Source organism: Mauremys reevesii, linkage group 20 (assembly GCF_016161935.1).
Source record: "Mauremys reevesii isolate NIE-2019 linkage group 20, ASM1616193v1, whole genome shotgun sequence".
Classification (NCBI taxonomy): domain Eukaryota; kingdom Metazoa; phylum Chordata; order Testudines; family Geoemydidae; genus Mauremys; species Mauremys reevesii.
This window is the reverse complement of record NC_052642.1, coordinates 5,795,816-5,809,312: the sequence shown is the minus strand read 5'-3', so window position 1 is coordinate 5,809,312 and position 13,497 is coordinate 5,795,816. Positions and strand designations below refer to the sequence as shown.

Genomic DNA, 13,497 nt, shown 5'->3' with positions numbered 1-13,497 from the left:
AAACATCGTGGCTTTTTGCAAGGTAAACAAAGCGGCCTTTTATTTATACAAACATCTGTGACCAAACATTCAGAGAAACAGACAGCAGAGACATTGTTGAAATCACATATATTAAGTCAGTTTCACTTCCAGGTTATTGACTGAAGAGCCAGAAGGGAGCTGGAGAGGTCATCTAGTCCAGCCCCCTGCACCGGGGCAGGGCCAAGTAGACCTAGACCGTCCCTGACAGGTGTTTGTCCAACCTGATCTCCTCTCACTTGCACTGGTGTAAATGGGGTGTAGCTCCACTGACACCGAGTTACACGCATGCATGAGAAGATTCAGGACCGCTGCACGAAGCGAAGCTCCAAGCTACTCTTCTGAGCTGTTCCCTCCTTTTCCCTAACTGGACAACTCAGGCTCTGCCCATTTCAGTCTCACGGAGTTTTCAGGCACTGGATCATCCAAGACACGTTGCCCTCAGGTCTGCAACTCTGCCCACCCCATAGACTAGGCATGTAAGATAGAAAGTGCTCCAGTTCTATCCACAACCACAGTGCACCCCCGCAAGGTCTCTCCAGATTCTGGTTCTATAAAATCACTGCCTTTGGCACCTTTGGTCCAGGACTTTGCAATGCAGACGACAGAAGAAGAGAGAGCCAGAGTGAGGTTTTCTGCACCATTACTCTCCTCCCCTGAACTTTTATTTTAAGCAACAAGCCAAGCTACTCATTGTTTCCAAACATGTAACATCAGCGGCAGCAGCCACCTGTAGGAGGTTGAGATGGAGATTAACCTAGGAGGCTGCTGGCGGACATGTTTGGCAACGCGTACACAGAGGCCTGCAATTAGGAATTTAAGAGAATAGTTTCAGTTACCCAAGATGTACATTCCAATCATAGACAAGAGTCGGAGAACTGATAATGGATCCCACCACGCAGATATTACGTGAAAGTCCTCACTAGTTGAGTGCTGTGCTATTCTTTGTGGAAAGGTGGTCAGAGAACAAAAACCATCACCACGTCTAGCAGTGGCTTCAGCAGCATACGGGCAAACACTAACAGCCCCCGAGTCCCTGTTCAAAGCTTTAAGCAAAGTTCAATTTGCTTGAAAACATTTATTTTAAGATTGAGTTGTTGAAGCAGAAGTTCCAGTCAGAGCAACACATGATGGCTACAGAGAAAACGCTGACGCAAGTAACCAAAGAAAAGGGAAGGCGAAGAAAGGGTGCTGCCGATATAGAGAATCACAACTAAATATCTGTGGCAACAGATGGGATGACTTGGCAGATCCACACTCTGTGGCACATTTCTGCAGCCACATGACGCTCCTGAATCGGTATGACTCAACACATCGATACCATTAATAAAAAGGAAGTTGAAACACAAGGCTGCAATGATTCCCCGCCCCAGGAACTTTGGCATTGCTAAGAACACGAAGGATTACACCATCATTGCAGAAATCATCATCTCTCCCAGTTAGGATACAACTGAACTTTTCCCCAGTGTGCAGCTGAGGAGCAGAAATGAACACAAAGATAAGGGCCAGCAGAACCACTTGCTCCTATTTACAACTTAACTGGAAATACCAATAAAAATATCGGGGAGCAGGGTAAAGCGCTTGGTCAAATACATCAGCCATGAGAGCATTTTACAAACTGTACACAAACAGCACCACTGAAATGCAACCACTTCTGGAGTGGAGGGCAGCAGCCTAGAGGAAGAACTGACACGCACCTGGTTCTTATGACTAGGGCAGGGGGTGACCTTTAACAGGCAATATATATGAAGGAAGGTGTTCATTTTGAAATATAGGGCAGGGACTCAGTTCTTTCAGCTATCAAAGTTACAAGAGAGAGATGTTATTAAAACATATTTAATAGAGAGGCATTAAAGTGAGCACAGCTAATGTTAGCCAACCAGTGTCATAATAAGCAGTGAGGAGACAAACACACATATCTGGAGCAATATATAACCTAAGGCTATTTAAGGGACGTGTTGTGGCCTAGAGGATAAAGCACTGGACTAGGACTCAGGAGACCTGGGTTCTGTTCCAGGCTCTGCCATGGGCCTGCTGTTGACTTTAGGCAAGTCATGTCCCCATTCTGTGTCTCAGTTTCCCCAGCTGTAAAATGGGGATAATGACACTGACCTCCTTTGTGAAGCTTGCTGAGATTTAATGATGAACAATGCTACAGGAGGTCTAGGTATTCATTATTAATACCACACTGGGCCTTAAAAATCAGTGCCCCCTGTTCCAGGATACTCAGCACAGAAACCCATCTCACAGCCTTTGTGGTAAATGGCATTTATACATCACAACATTAGACTGAAAGCCACTTGGGTCTTTCCAGCACCATTTTCCTAAACAAACACAGTTCACTAGAATGAAAGCTCCGATGTGGACCGTTTACTATTCCTCACCTCTTGAATTAAGGGCAGTTCAGTCGATTTTTTTCACTCTGCACCTTCGCAGTCCCAAGCACACGGCCTACCCTGATAATACTCCCTCACTTGCCCAGATAAAACAGGGAGATGGGCTGCAGGGTGGCTTGCTATAAGTATTACCATTTCCTTCCCACTTTACCCACCGGGAATTTAAAGTACCAGCTATTCTGTGTTTTCTTGGTTGGTACCGGACATATTCTCTGGTATCTAGACAAAAAGACAACGGAGGGAAGCCCAAAGTGACCTCTGCTTCGGGGTGCCTGTCACACTCACTTCAGCAGCGGTGAACAGATCACAAAGACTGAAGAGGAGCTCTGTGTAGCTTGAAAGCTTGTCTCTCCCACCGACAGAAGCTAGAACAATACAAGCCCTCACCCATCCTCTCTCACAGATTCAACGGCATTTCTTTGAGCATGGCACTACCTCAGCCTGCGAAAGCCAAAGGGCCTGGTTTTATATTCCTTACGCAGACAGAACCCCCACTGTGGTCAGTGGGAATACAGGACAGCGACCCAACATACAACTTCCAGTAGGAAAATGGGATTTCTCCAGTAGGAAGAAAGAAAAGGTCCAGAAAGATGACATCAAGATTCTGTCAGTAAAATTAATCTCTGGTGGAAACTACAGAGAAATCTACAGAGGGGATGCTGAAACATACAAGGATAACTTTGCCGCAGCTATTTGATTCAATGATAGACGACAATACCCAGTTATAAAAGAAACACTACTATGCCAAAACCTCTTTTAACCAGCCTTATACAACTTTCATGAAGATGCATCTGCCCAGGCACAGAGTCTAGTTGCCTGCCATCTACCTACATGGTTAGTTTTTCCTCCTCATTATCAAGGATATTTTACCTATTTGTTCTTGGTCCCCTCCCCCCAAAGAAAAAGGTTCTATTCGCTCTGGGTGAAAAGAATTTTTCCTAACTCCCCACAACTGGCATGATGAGGTTCCCAAGCCTCGACAAAAGAAATCCTCTCTTCTCTCGCAGATCTCAATGAAGAGGGTAATTGAATATACAGACACAAGACACATTCCTAGTCCAATTCCTACCCTGACTGCAAATGTTTCAGTGCACTCGAGCCCAGCCCTGACTGATGTTCAGCTCCACCAATTCTTGACAAAATTCAGGTCAGTTAGGATTGCTCAGCGCCAACCAGGATCAGGCACCTACTCCACAGTTTTTATGTGCGTTAGATTTTTTTAAATCTTCTGTTCCTCCTGTAAAAGTTTTGGGGAAAAGCTCAAATAAATCTCTTCTTGCTTTGCATAAATATTTATTTTACCGTTGCTTGGCACTTCTACAACACCTTCCAACCCAGGACAGAAGCAGCGCTGATGAAGCATCACAACCAGGACTAGGTACTATTTTTCTGATAAGGAAACTAGGACATGGAGCAATGAGGTACAGCCTCACCAAAAAGCACTTCTGTTGTCTTCCCTTGCAAGACACCGGTTTCGCGGCAATTTTCAACAGCTCAGAATTTCCAGTCGAAGCAGATGGTTTGGCTCTAGGAGCAAGTGAAGTAGCAGTAAAAAAACATGTTGCATAACGCACAACTGTGAAGACTATTTTTTATGTACAGAGTAAACAAAAAAGCCATTCAACAATGCATTCCCTGCTAATCAAACCCTGATGCCGCAACTCACAAGATGGAGACTGGCGCAGATTCTATTCTAAGTACAATATAGAACCCAAGTGTATTTCTTCCTAGCAGATTTTTTAAACATGATCTCAGCTTCAAGCATTGTACATTCGGGCTTTCATTAGCAACCAAAAACAAAAAAACTGGCAGCAGCCCTCACTTGAGAAGAGCAGAATGATTGTAAAAGCTAGAAGACAGAGCATCAGAAAGAAGAGGATGGTTTCACAGGGACAGAGAGAGAATTCTGTCCTCGGGGCTGACAAAGATGTATACTGCGTGCCAGTTCAGGTTAACTTATTTTTGTAGTTTGATGCCTCTTGTATTTAATTTGGTGTTATTAGTTACTGTGAGCTTAGAGAACAGCTGTTTTCAATAGCCCTGAATCATTTCCCTCGCAAGCTTCCAGCCTTGAAAAGCCTGTCTGTTTTTGATTGTAAGCACCAACCGTTGTGAGGTATTTGCCTCAATGTCAAACTGCTCTACCAAGAACTCCACAGTTCCTTATAAACAGATTAACATGTGTCAGCATGGAGGTTTTTGTTTCTGATCCCTAGATAAACTGAAACAAAGAGGGCACAAGGTAAAAGAACACCCTCTTCCAACCAAAACCATCGACCAGTTTGATTTCCCAGTGGAAAACAAGTTCAGATTGTAAACAGCAGCGCGGTAAAGGGCAAAACCAACATTGTAAAAAAAAGTCCATGTATCCAGACAGGGCAGGAGATGGTTAGCTTCAAAAAACCGTATTGTGGGACATTGTTTACACAGGCAACACCTCAACACAGGCTTCTGCAGCAGAATTTTAAGAGCCCTCATGTAAATCTGAATATTGTGGAGGGTTCAAGAATTTATCTGCAGTTAGCTGTGTTTGGAGACTTGGATATGATTAAAAGGATACCGCTAATTTACATATCACATGCCTGTCTGAAAATGTTACAAGTAACACCTACAATCACTGTATCTTCTCCGTCTATCAATTTCTTTACTCTGGGCACTTGAGCACTTTCTGCAGAGTCATCTTCACCAAGCCCCCTTGTACTCATAGTTGACCCACACAAATGGGAAATAGGCCTTTCATACAGCAAGAGGAGAGAGGCAGGGAAAGATACATTGATGAACATGTGGTTGTAAAGCCACGAGAATTGGCCAGCGGATTCATTAGGTGTCTGATAAATGTGAAGTCCCATCATCCCCCACACTGTGGCTTCTGGTAAGGAGGGAAAGCACTTCTCTCTCAGCACATAGTTTCCTGGCTGTCACAAGGGCAGGTTCCCAGCCTCCAAATCCTGCTCCCCAGTGAGTAACTCCAGTGTCTGCCTCTGCTGCTGCTCTCAGATTTCCCAACCAGCAGAAGGCAACTGACCTAATTTTGTCAGTTTCACCGTTTCCCAATGATTCCAGCAGCAGCCCCGACAAGGGACAAGAATGAGTTTTCTCTCTGATGCCCCTTGGCAAAGCACTGAGCAGCACCAGAGGCTCTACAACAGTCTGGCTGCAGAATCAGGCAGACAGCTCTGCAGCAGTTCCTCTGTTCTTATTTTGACAGTTTCCTTTGCAACCATATGTGATTTAAAAAAAGAGAACGTGGGTGATGGGGAAGGGATGTTAAATGAAAGCTTAAATTCTGCAAAGTTTAAGAATTGCAAATATGTATTAGTAACCCAAAGTAGCAAATATCAGTATGATTTTTTTAAAACTCAAGATTTCATCATTAGTTTATTATTGCACTATTTCTTCAAAGCACTTTGCATACATTAAATGTTTGTCTCAATGCCCCCGCAAGGGTGCGAAGTATTATTACCCTCATTTTACACGAAAGAGAATAAAGATGCTGTGTCTTGCCCATGTCCCACACTACAGTGGTAGTGCACAAAACAGAACCCAGATCCCCGGACTCCCAGTCCTATGTTTTTAATACAGGATTGTGTTTTAAATACAACCACCCTATGCAAAACGTGCACGAACATGATAGTGGCTGAAGGTTAAGAAATCTGAGTTAAAGAGCTTTATTTTACCAGGAAACATTTGGCAGAACCGTTATAATTCAGTGCTCTCTGACAGAGTCTTCGCAGTTGAGGTTTAGTGAGCATGAAATATTTCATGTGTATTTGTTTTCTCTTTCTATACTTGAGAATTATTGGAGTGTTTTTAATTTGTCTCAGTGTGAGCGGCTTATCGTTTGCCTCACACAGTTACGTATATGCCACTCCAATATTATATAATCATGACTTGTGCAATGATTCTATCCTGTACTTTACCAGGCTGATACCCCAACATAGTGACTGACCAGAAACTGCAATAAACCCTAGTCACGTTCCATGAGAGGGGATCAATAGTTGCATTTTAGAAGTGACTTGCATGGTATCTGGATATTATACTGAGAGATAGTGTGGTTGTCAGTGCAGAAAAGTGAGAACCAGGACTTCTGGTTTCTATTTCCAACTCTGCTACCAACTTATAGTGAGTTAAGCATGGCACTTAGGGACTGATTTTTTTAAAAATTTCAACACCCCAATTAAGGCCAGATTTTCAGAGTTGAAAATATGACTCACTTCCCTATACAATTCCAATCCATCTCCTCTTCTGATCTGTAAAACAGAAACATATTTACCTGCCTCACAACAGGTAATGAAGTTGACCTGCTAGCAAAGTGCTTCGAAATTTTCAGAACTGTACAGGTACTGTACAAATGTAAAAGAACAATTAGGCTGTTAGTACTCCTTGGAACATTCCAAAGAAACTATGTAAGTATCATTTAAAAAAAAACCCCACAGTTAGGAAAACTCCCTTAGGGTACTTCCATACTACCCGCCCAGGTCGGCGGGTAGCGATCGACTTCTCGGAGTTCGATATATCGCGTCTCATCTAGACGCGATATATCAAACTCCAAACGCGCTCCCGTCGACTCCGGAACTCCATCACCGCAAACAGTGGTGGCGGAGTCGACGGGGGAGCCGCGGACTTCGATCCCGCAGCGTCTGGACGGGTAAGTAGTTCGAACTAAGGTAGTTCGAGTTCAGCTACGCTATTCGCGTAGCTGAACTTGCGTACCTTAGTTCGACACCCCCCCAGTGTAGACCAGGCCTTAGTTGCTAACTAAGCAAGAACATTAAAATAATATGCAGCTAAAAGTCAAACCAACTGTCCCTATGTGTCAGTTTGGACTGTCATGGTTCTTAGGAGTAGCCTTCAGTACTACAGAGACTTCTTTCTGCAGGCTCTATGGCTCAGAAGCAGCACACAAATGGATTTTGGTTTTTAACCGAGTAAGCGGTAACCACAGATTATTAAATTTCAGACCATCCATGTTGCATACAATAGAGTAGGTAATTAAGCTTATAAAAGACTCTTTAAATATTGATCTTTTGAATAGGTACACAAATACAGTAGAACATGTGACACACCTTTTACAATACCTTGTTAAGCATAATCCTAGCACTAGATCAAGTTATACTGGGAAAGCAACTTTTACGTAAGATATTAACCATGGTTTTTAGTTAAGAAAGCAGAACAAAGTTCATCCAGGGTAGATAACATCCCCTTGGTAGTTTTTTTACACAAGAGAACTATAAACTCTTGGTAGTTTTTTATATAAGAGAAAGTGAGAGAACAGGATGAGTATGGCACTGAACAAGGTAACACATAACCTTTGGTGTGTGGCTAAGAGTGGCTAAAAAATTACCCTATGGAATTCTATAGTTACTCTTTATCTGTAATTTATGAAGCAAATTTGCTTCATTCACATGTCTGAAGTTCAGAGGGCACTGTTAATCTGAACTCCAGTCAGGTTAAAAAAAAAAAAAAAAAGGTTAAAAGTCATTTAGGTCTTACACCTGCCCCTGAGGCCCCCCAATCATTTTGGTAGTTTTCACAAGTTCTCCTGCTTCTAACTTTTTTTCTCATTCCTGTTGCTGTATAAAAGATCCCCACAAACCAGGGAAACTGATCAAATGAACAACAGAGGAAAAGTGAGAAACTGACTATTCAGTAACAGACTGCTCTGTCAATGAAATTACTGTAGATACAGGTTAATTGCTTAAAGAGACACCAACTCACAAAGCCCAATAGTCTCAACTTTTTCCACCTACTGTTCAAATTTTGTACTTCAAAATAATAGGTAAGCTTAGTATAAGCATAAGAGATTGGAAGAGTTTATTAGCTTTTGTTAGAGCTCCATGGTGTTTCCCTCCTACCAATGAGAATATATGTAAACAACTAGCTTGGCCAGATCTTCCCCTAATAATTGGCTTAGTTGACAACTTCTCAAAGCGCATTTCAAGTTATAAATGGTACCACATGAACTACAAAGAGGGGTTCTGTTTGTTGTTGTTTTTAAACACTTTCAGGAAAACTTCAATGTTCAACACACATATTTAAGGGCCTGAAGGAAAAACGAAAGACCTATTCATAGTCTTGCTATTTCCCCCTCACAGGCACAGAACTGTTCAAAACAACAATGCTGTGGAATTCTGCACCCATGCCATCCTCAGCTATCATGGCAGGAGAGCTGCAGTTAAACCTATTACTGTAGTACACGGATGAGAGACGGCCAATGAAATGAATGAAAAAGTGGTGTTGGCAACCCAGTAGGTGGTGCTCTTCCCTCTGAATGAATGCCCTGGCATGGTGCTAATAGGGCAAAGGTATGCCCTGATTCCAAGTCTGACCTGTTGCAGTGTCAGTGTGCATTACTGAAAGCGGTTACTTTGTTTCGCTTCGGGGTGGCTACATTTCAGCAGTGGATGAAGTGACCACTACAAAGCATGCATCAAGCTTGAAACATTTTGAAGTTAAAGGCTCCATTTAAGTGAAAATATTGGCATTTCATATTCAGAACTGGGAAATATTTTAAGTGACTGGACTGAAGGAGCCTCAGTTCTTTTTGGCTTCTGGCCTGAGAGTTAGCTGTTGAACAAATTCTGATTTAAAAAAATCATAAAGATGAACATGCAAAAGAACTTCAGTTATACAATAATTCATCCTGTTCAGATGAAATGAACAAACTGTCAAATGAATCCTCCTCTCTGTATCTTGTCCACTCTTCCAGTGGCTTATTTTAGCTTCAATGGCTCCTTTCAACCAAGGTTGCATAAAACGTTTGGCCAAAACCCAGTCTAAGTGCCGCAGGATGGGTCACTTACTCTTATGAATGAGGAAACCTGATAAATGTTGGCATCCACTCCTCTGATTAATCTTGGCCATTATGTTCCCTGCAGCTTGCCCCATCAGTTTTAAATCTCCACCACCTCCTTTGAGGATGTTGTTCTTCAGTCTGTTCAACCTACTTTTTTTTTTTTAATTTCACCCCACTACTCCTAGCGATGTCCCTTTGGCTACAGATATTTGAAAGATGGAAAAAGATTTCCAGGGCCAAGCTGCCTACATGGCAAGAAAAACAGCTGTGGAGATAACACAGGAGTTTGAGAAGCCAAGTCAGAGTTCTACCCCAGCCCAGGAGCTGGACGGAAACAGACATCACTGGACTGCAGGGCCTACCACCAGGCTATGGGATATTCTGGGGGAGGTCTCCTCCAGCTCCCCTGTTGAAGCTGTTCCATTTTGTATTAAAATACCTGAGCAGTCGTTGAGCCAGAGGTAGAGCTTGAGGTGGATTCTACAGCCTGGTGATTAGGACACTCACCAGGGAGACCTGGGTTCCAGTCCTTTTGCCAATGAATACTTAGTTATGTACACAAAGTGGAACAGCTTCAACGGGTCAGACTGAGAAAGGAATAGCCCAGGCATAGGCAACCTATGGCACACGTGCCAAAGGCGGCACACAAACTGATTTTCAGTGGCACCCACACTGCCCGGGTCCTGGCCACTGGTCTGGGGGGGCTCTGCATTTTAATTTAATTTTAAATGAAGCTTCTTAAAAATTTTAAAAAACTTATTTACTTTACATACATCAATAGTTTAGTTATATATTATAGACTTATAGAAAGGGACCTTCTAAAAACATTAAAATGTATTACTGGCACGTGAAACCTTAAATTACAGTGAATAAATGAAGACTCGGCACACCACTTCTAAAAGAAACAGGAGTAGGTTGTGGCAAAGAATAACAAATATTTTATATATGCATGAGAGTGGAGAGCTAAAGCTTCATTGAAATAAACATGGAACACACAGCAGAGAAGAGAAAAGAAGACAGAGAGAAGAGATGATGAGAGAGAGTATTGCATCAGAGAGGAGTTATCAGCAGCAGGAAAAAAAGCTTTACTTAAAATTTTTTTTTTCTAAAAAGTTTTTTTTTCTCTCAGCTCATCTCTCATCTCCTCCTGACTCAGATGCTCTTATCTTCACTTCATATGTTCTCTGTCATATGTTCTCTGTGTGTGTGTGTGTGTCTGTTGTGTTCAAGAAGTCATCCTTAGCTCACGAAAGCTAGCTCTTAAATATTCACTTCTAAAAGGTTGCTGACTCCTGGCATTGCCTCTAGTTTTGTGGCTAGGGCATTCACCTGGGAGAAAAGAAACTTGGACTCAAATCCCTGCTCCAGAATGGGGATCTGACCCTGGGTCCCCACATCCCGGGTGAAGATCCTAACCACCGCAATAAAAGGTGGGCAGTAGCACTGCCCCCCATTACCTCCTCTCCAGTTTTGTGACTCTAGGCTGCCTTTCTTCTTCTGACCAAACTGCATTTTTGATGGACTCCTGTCGAATTTGCCAATAGTTTCAGGTCAATTAAAACCAGCACTTCCCAACAAATGAACTATTCACCTGAAGAGTTTCACCCAGCTGTTCTGTACGGCACATGGCAGACCTGGCTAGCCACCACCAGGAGCCACACAGCTCTAAGAGACTTCTGTCAGCATTTAGACAGAGCCAAGTACAGAATCCAGAGTCCTGATTCCCTGGCTCAAACCCACCAGAGCCAGCAACAGAACCTAGGAGTTCTGACTCCCCTGCTTGAATCCGCTAGACCCCACTCCCCGCCCAATGGTGGGGAAAGAACCCAGGAGTCCTGGCTCCCAATCCCCTGCCCACCGCTCTAACCCACTAGACCCCTCCACTCCCTGAGCAGGGAGAGAACCCAGGAGTCCTGGCTTCCAGCCCCCACATGTACCCCACTAGACACACACACCCCAGCACTGGGGAAAGAACCCAGGAGTCCTGGCTCCCAATCCCCTGTCCACCGCTCTAACCACTAGACCTCTCCCCCACTCCCCTCCTTGAGCAGGGAGAGAACCCAGGAGTCCTGGCTCCCAGCCCCCGCTGCTCCCACTCAATAGACCCCGTCCCGAGCGGGGAGAGGTCCCAGGAGTCCTGGCTCCCACCCCCCACTCTCACCCAATAAACACCGCCCCCATCGGGGAGAGGACCCAGGAGTCCTGGCTTCCAGCCCCCCCCCCCCCATGTACCCCACTAGACACCCCCGCCCAGCACTGGGGAAAGAACCCAGGAGTCCTGGCTCCCAGCCCCCCGCTCTCACCCAATAGACCCCCCAGCCAGCGGGGAGAGGACCCAGGAGTCCTGCCCCCCCAGCCAGCGGGGAGAGGACCCAGGAGTCCTGGCTTCCAGCCCCCCATGTACCCCACTAAACACCCCCCCAGCACTGGGGAAAGAACCCAGAAGTCCTGCCCCCCCAGCGGGGAGAGGACCCAGGAGTCCTGCCCCCGCCCCCCCAGCGGGGAGAGCCCCCGGCCCCCGCACTCACCTTGCGGCTTCTCCTCGGCGGCTGCGGCGGGGCCCGGTACAGCCGGGCCGGCACGTCCGGCGGCACCTACCACCTCGGGACGGGGGGCGAGGGCCTGGCCCCGCCGCCGGGGCCTCCTGCTGCGCCGCCGCCCGGACTTCGGAGCGGCCGAGACCTCGGCGCCCCCCGGAGCTCCCCTGAGGAGCCCCCCGGCCGCCTCCCGGAGCGGTGAGCGGCGCGGACCCCGCTCCCCCCGCGGCCCCGTTTGGTACAGTCCGCGCGAGCGCCCGGCGTGGGGGTTGTTAAAGCGACAGCGCCGCTCGGGGAGGCCCGGGGAGGGGCAGGGGGAAGATGGGGGGTTGGGGTGTCGGGCCCGTTGGGGGGCAGGGGGAAGATGGGGAGTTGGGGTGTAGGGCCCGTTGGGGGCAGGGGAAGATGGGGTTGGGGTAGGGCCCGTTGGGGGCAGGGGAAGATGGGGGTTGGGGTAGGGCCCGTTGGGGGCAGGGGAAGATGGGGGTTGGGGTGTAGGGCCCGTTGGGGGGAAGATGGGGTTGGGGTGTAGGGCCCGTTGGGGGCAGGGGAAGATGGGGGTTGGGGTGTAGGGCCCTTGGGGAAGGGGGTTGGGGTGTAGGGCCCGTTGGGGGGATGGGTTTGGGGGTGTAGGGCCAGTTGGGGGAAGATGGGAGGTTTGGGATGTAGGGCCAGTTGGGGGGCAGGGGGAAGATGGGTGGTTGGGGTGTAGGGCCCCGTGGGGGAAGAGGGGGGGGGTTGGGGTGTAGGGCCCGTTGGGGGTCAGGGGGAAGATGGGGGGGTTGGGATGTAGGGCCCGTTGTGGGGATGGGTTTGGGGGTGTAGGGCCCGTTGGGGGGCGGGGGAAGGTTGCCGGGGCTCAAGATGCAAGGCCTAGTCTAGGGGTGGGGAAGGATGGGGGTGCTGGGGCCCCATGGGACTAGAAGCTGTACAAGAGACAGTCACTGCCCCAGAGGGTTTACAGTCTGTCTAGACAAGACAAAGTATTATCCCCATTTTACAGCTGGGCGCTGAGGCATGGAGAAATTAAGGCTCAGATCTCATAGGTATTTTAAATCAATAGGCATTAGGCACCTGAATACCTTTGAAGACATGAGCCTAAGGACAGGTCGACACTTAACAATTAGATCAACCTAGCTACATTGCACAGGGTGATGAAAAACTTCATACCCTCAATAACACAGGCGACTAACCCCGGCACAGATGCAACTAGGTTGACAGACGATTGACCTAGCTACCGCCTCTCAGAGAAGTGGATTAACTACATCGATGGAAAAACCTCTACTGTCGATGCAGAAAGTGTACACTGTGCTGTTGTAGCGGCTACGGTGTACACATGGCCTAAATGACTTGCCCAATGTCAAACAGGGAAGCTGTGGCAGAGTTGGTGACAAAAAGATTTTCTGCGAGAGCATCTTTCCTAAGAAAAAGCCATGGGTGAGTCACTTAATATCCATGTTACATACTCTTAGATTTAATTTAAAAAACTATTGTTCCTGGAAAGATGATTCACTATCTAACACTGAAGGAAAACCTGTTTTAATACTGTCAGATTTTGGTCTTGGGGCTTGTCCACAAGGTAACTAAAACCAAAATAACTAAATGGGTTGTAATTCACATCTTCAGTGTAAGTGATCGTGGGGACACTTATTTTAAAATAAGAATGTCTGATTTATATATAATTTTAAGCTGATTTTTAATTATTTAAGTTATATCAAAGTAGGGGGCTCTTATTTTGATTCCAGTTACT

General features: G+C 46.1%; 1 protein-coding gene and 1 long non-coding RNA gene across 4 annotated transcripts in view; one reads left to right on the top strand and one right to left on the bottom strand.

The window, feature by feature from the left end:
• LOC120387254 (NADPH--cytochrome P450 reductase) overlaps positions 1–13,497 on the bottom strand; it is a 60,736-nt gene that overhangs the window by 46,233 nt on the left and 1,006 nt on the right. Inside the window, exon 1 of one of the 3 annotated variants that reach the window (XM_039507696.1) lies at positions 11,739–11,864. The exons of 1 other annotated variant lie outside the window; for it this stretch is intronic. Coding sequence is in view for 1 of the 2 variants with exons in the window: in XM_039507694.1 (XP_039363628.1) it covers positions 10,668–10,722 (55 nt within the window). In the remaining variant the exon portion in view is untranslated. Of the gene's footprint in view, positions 1–10,667; positions 10,738–11,738; positions 11,865–13,497 lie in introns of those variants that run through there. One more of the 3 variants, XM_039507694.1, reaches the window with a different exon arrangement.
• Positions 12,649–13,497, top strand: part of LOC120387259 — a 34,537-nt gene continuing 33,688 nt past the window's right edge. Inside the window, exon 1 of the long non-coding RNA XR_005590080.1 lies at positions 12,649–13,184. This is a non-coding gene — a long non-coding RNA (uncharacterized LOC120387259). The remainder of the gene's footprint in view (positions 13,185–13,497) is intronic.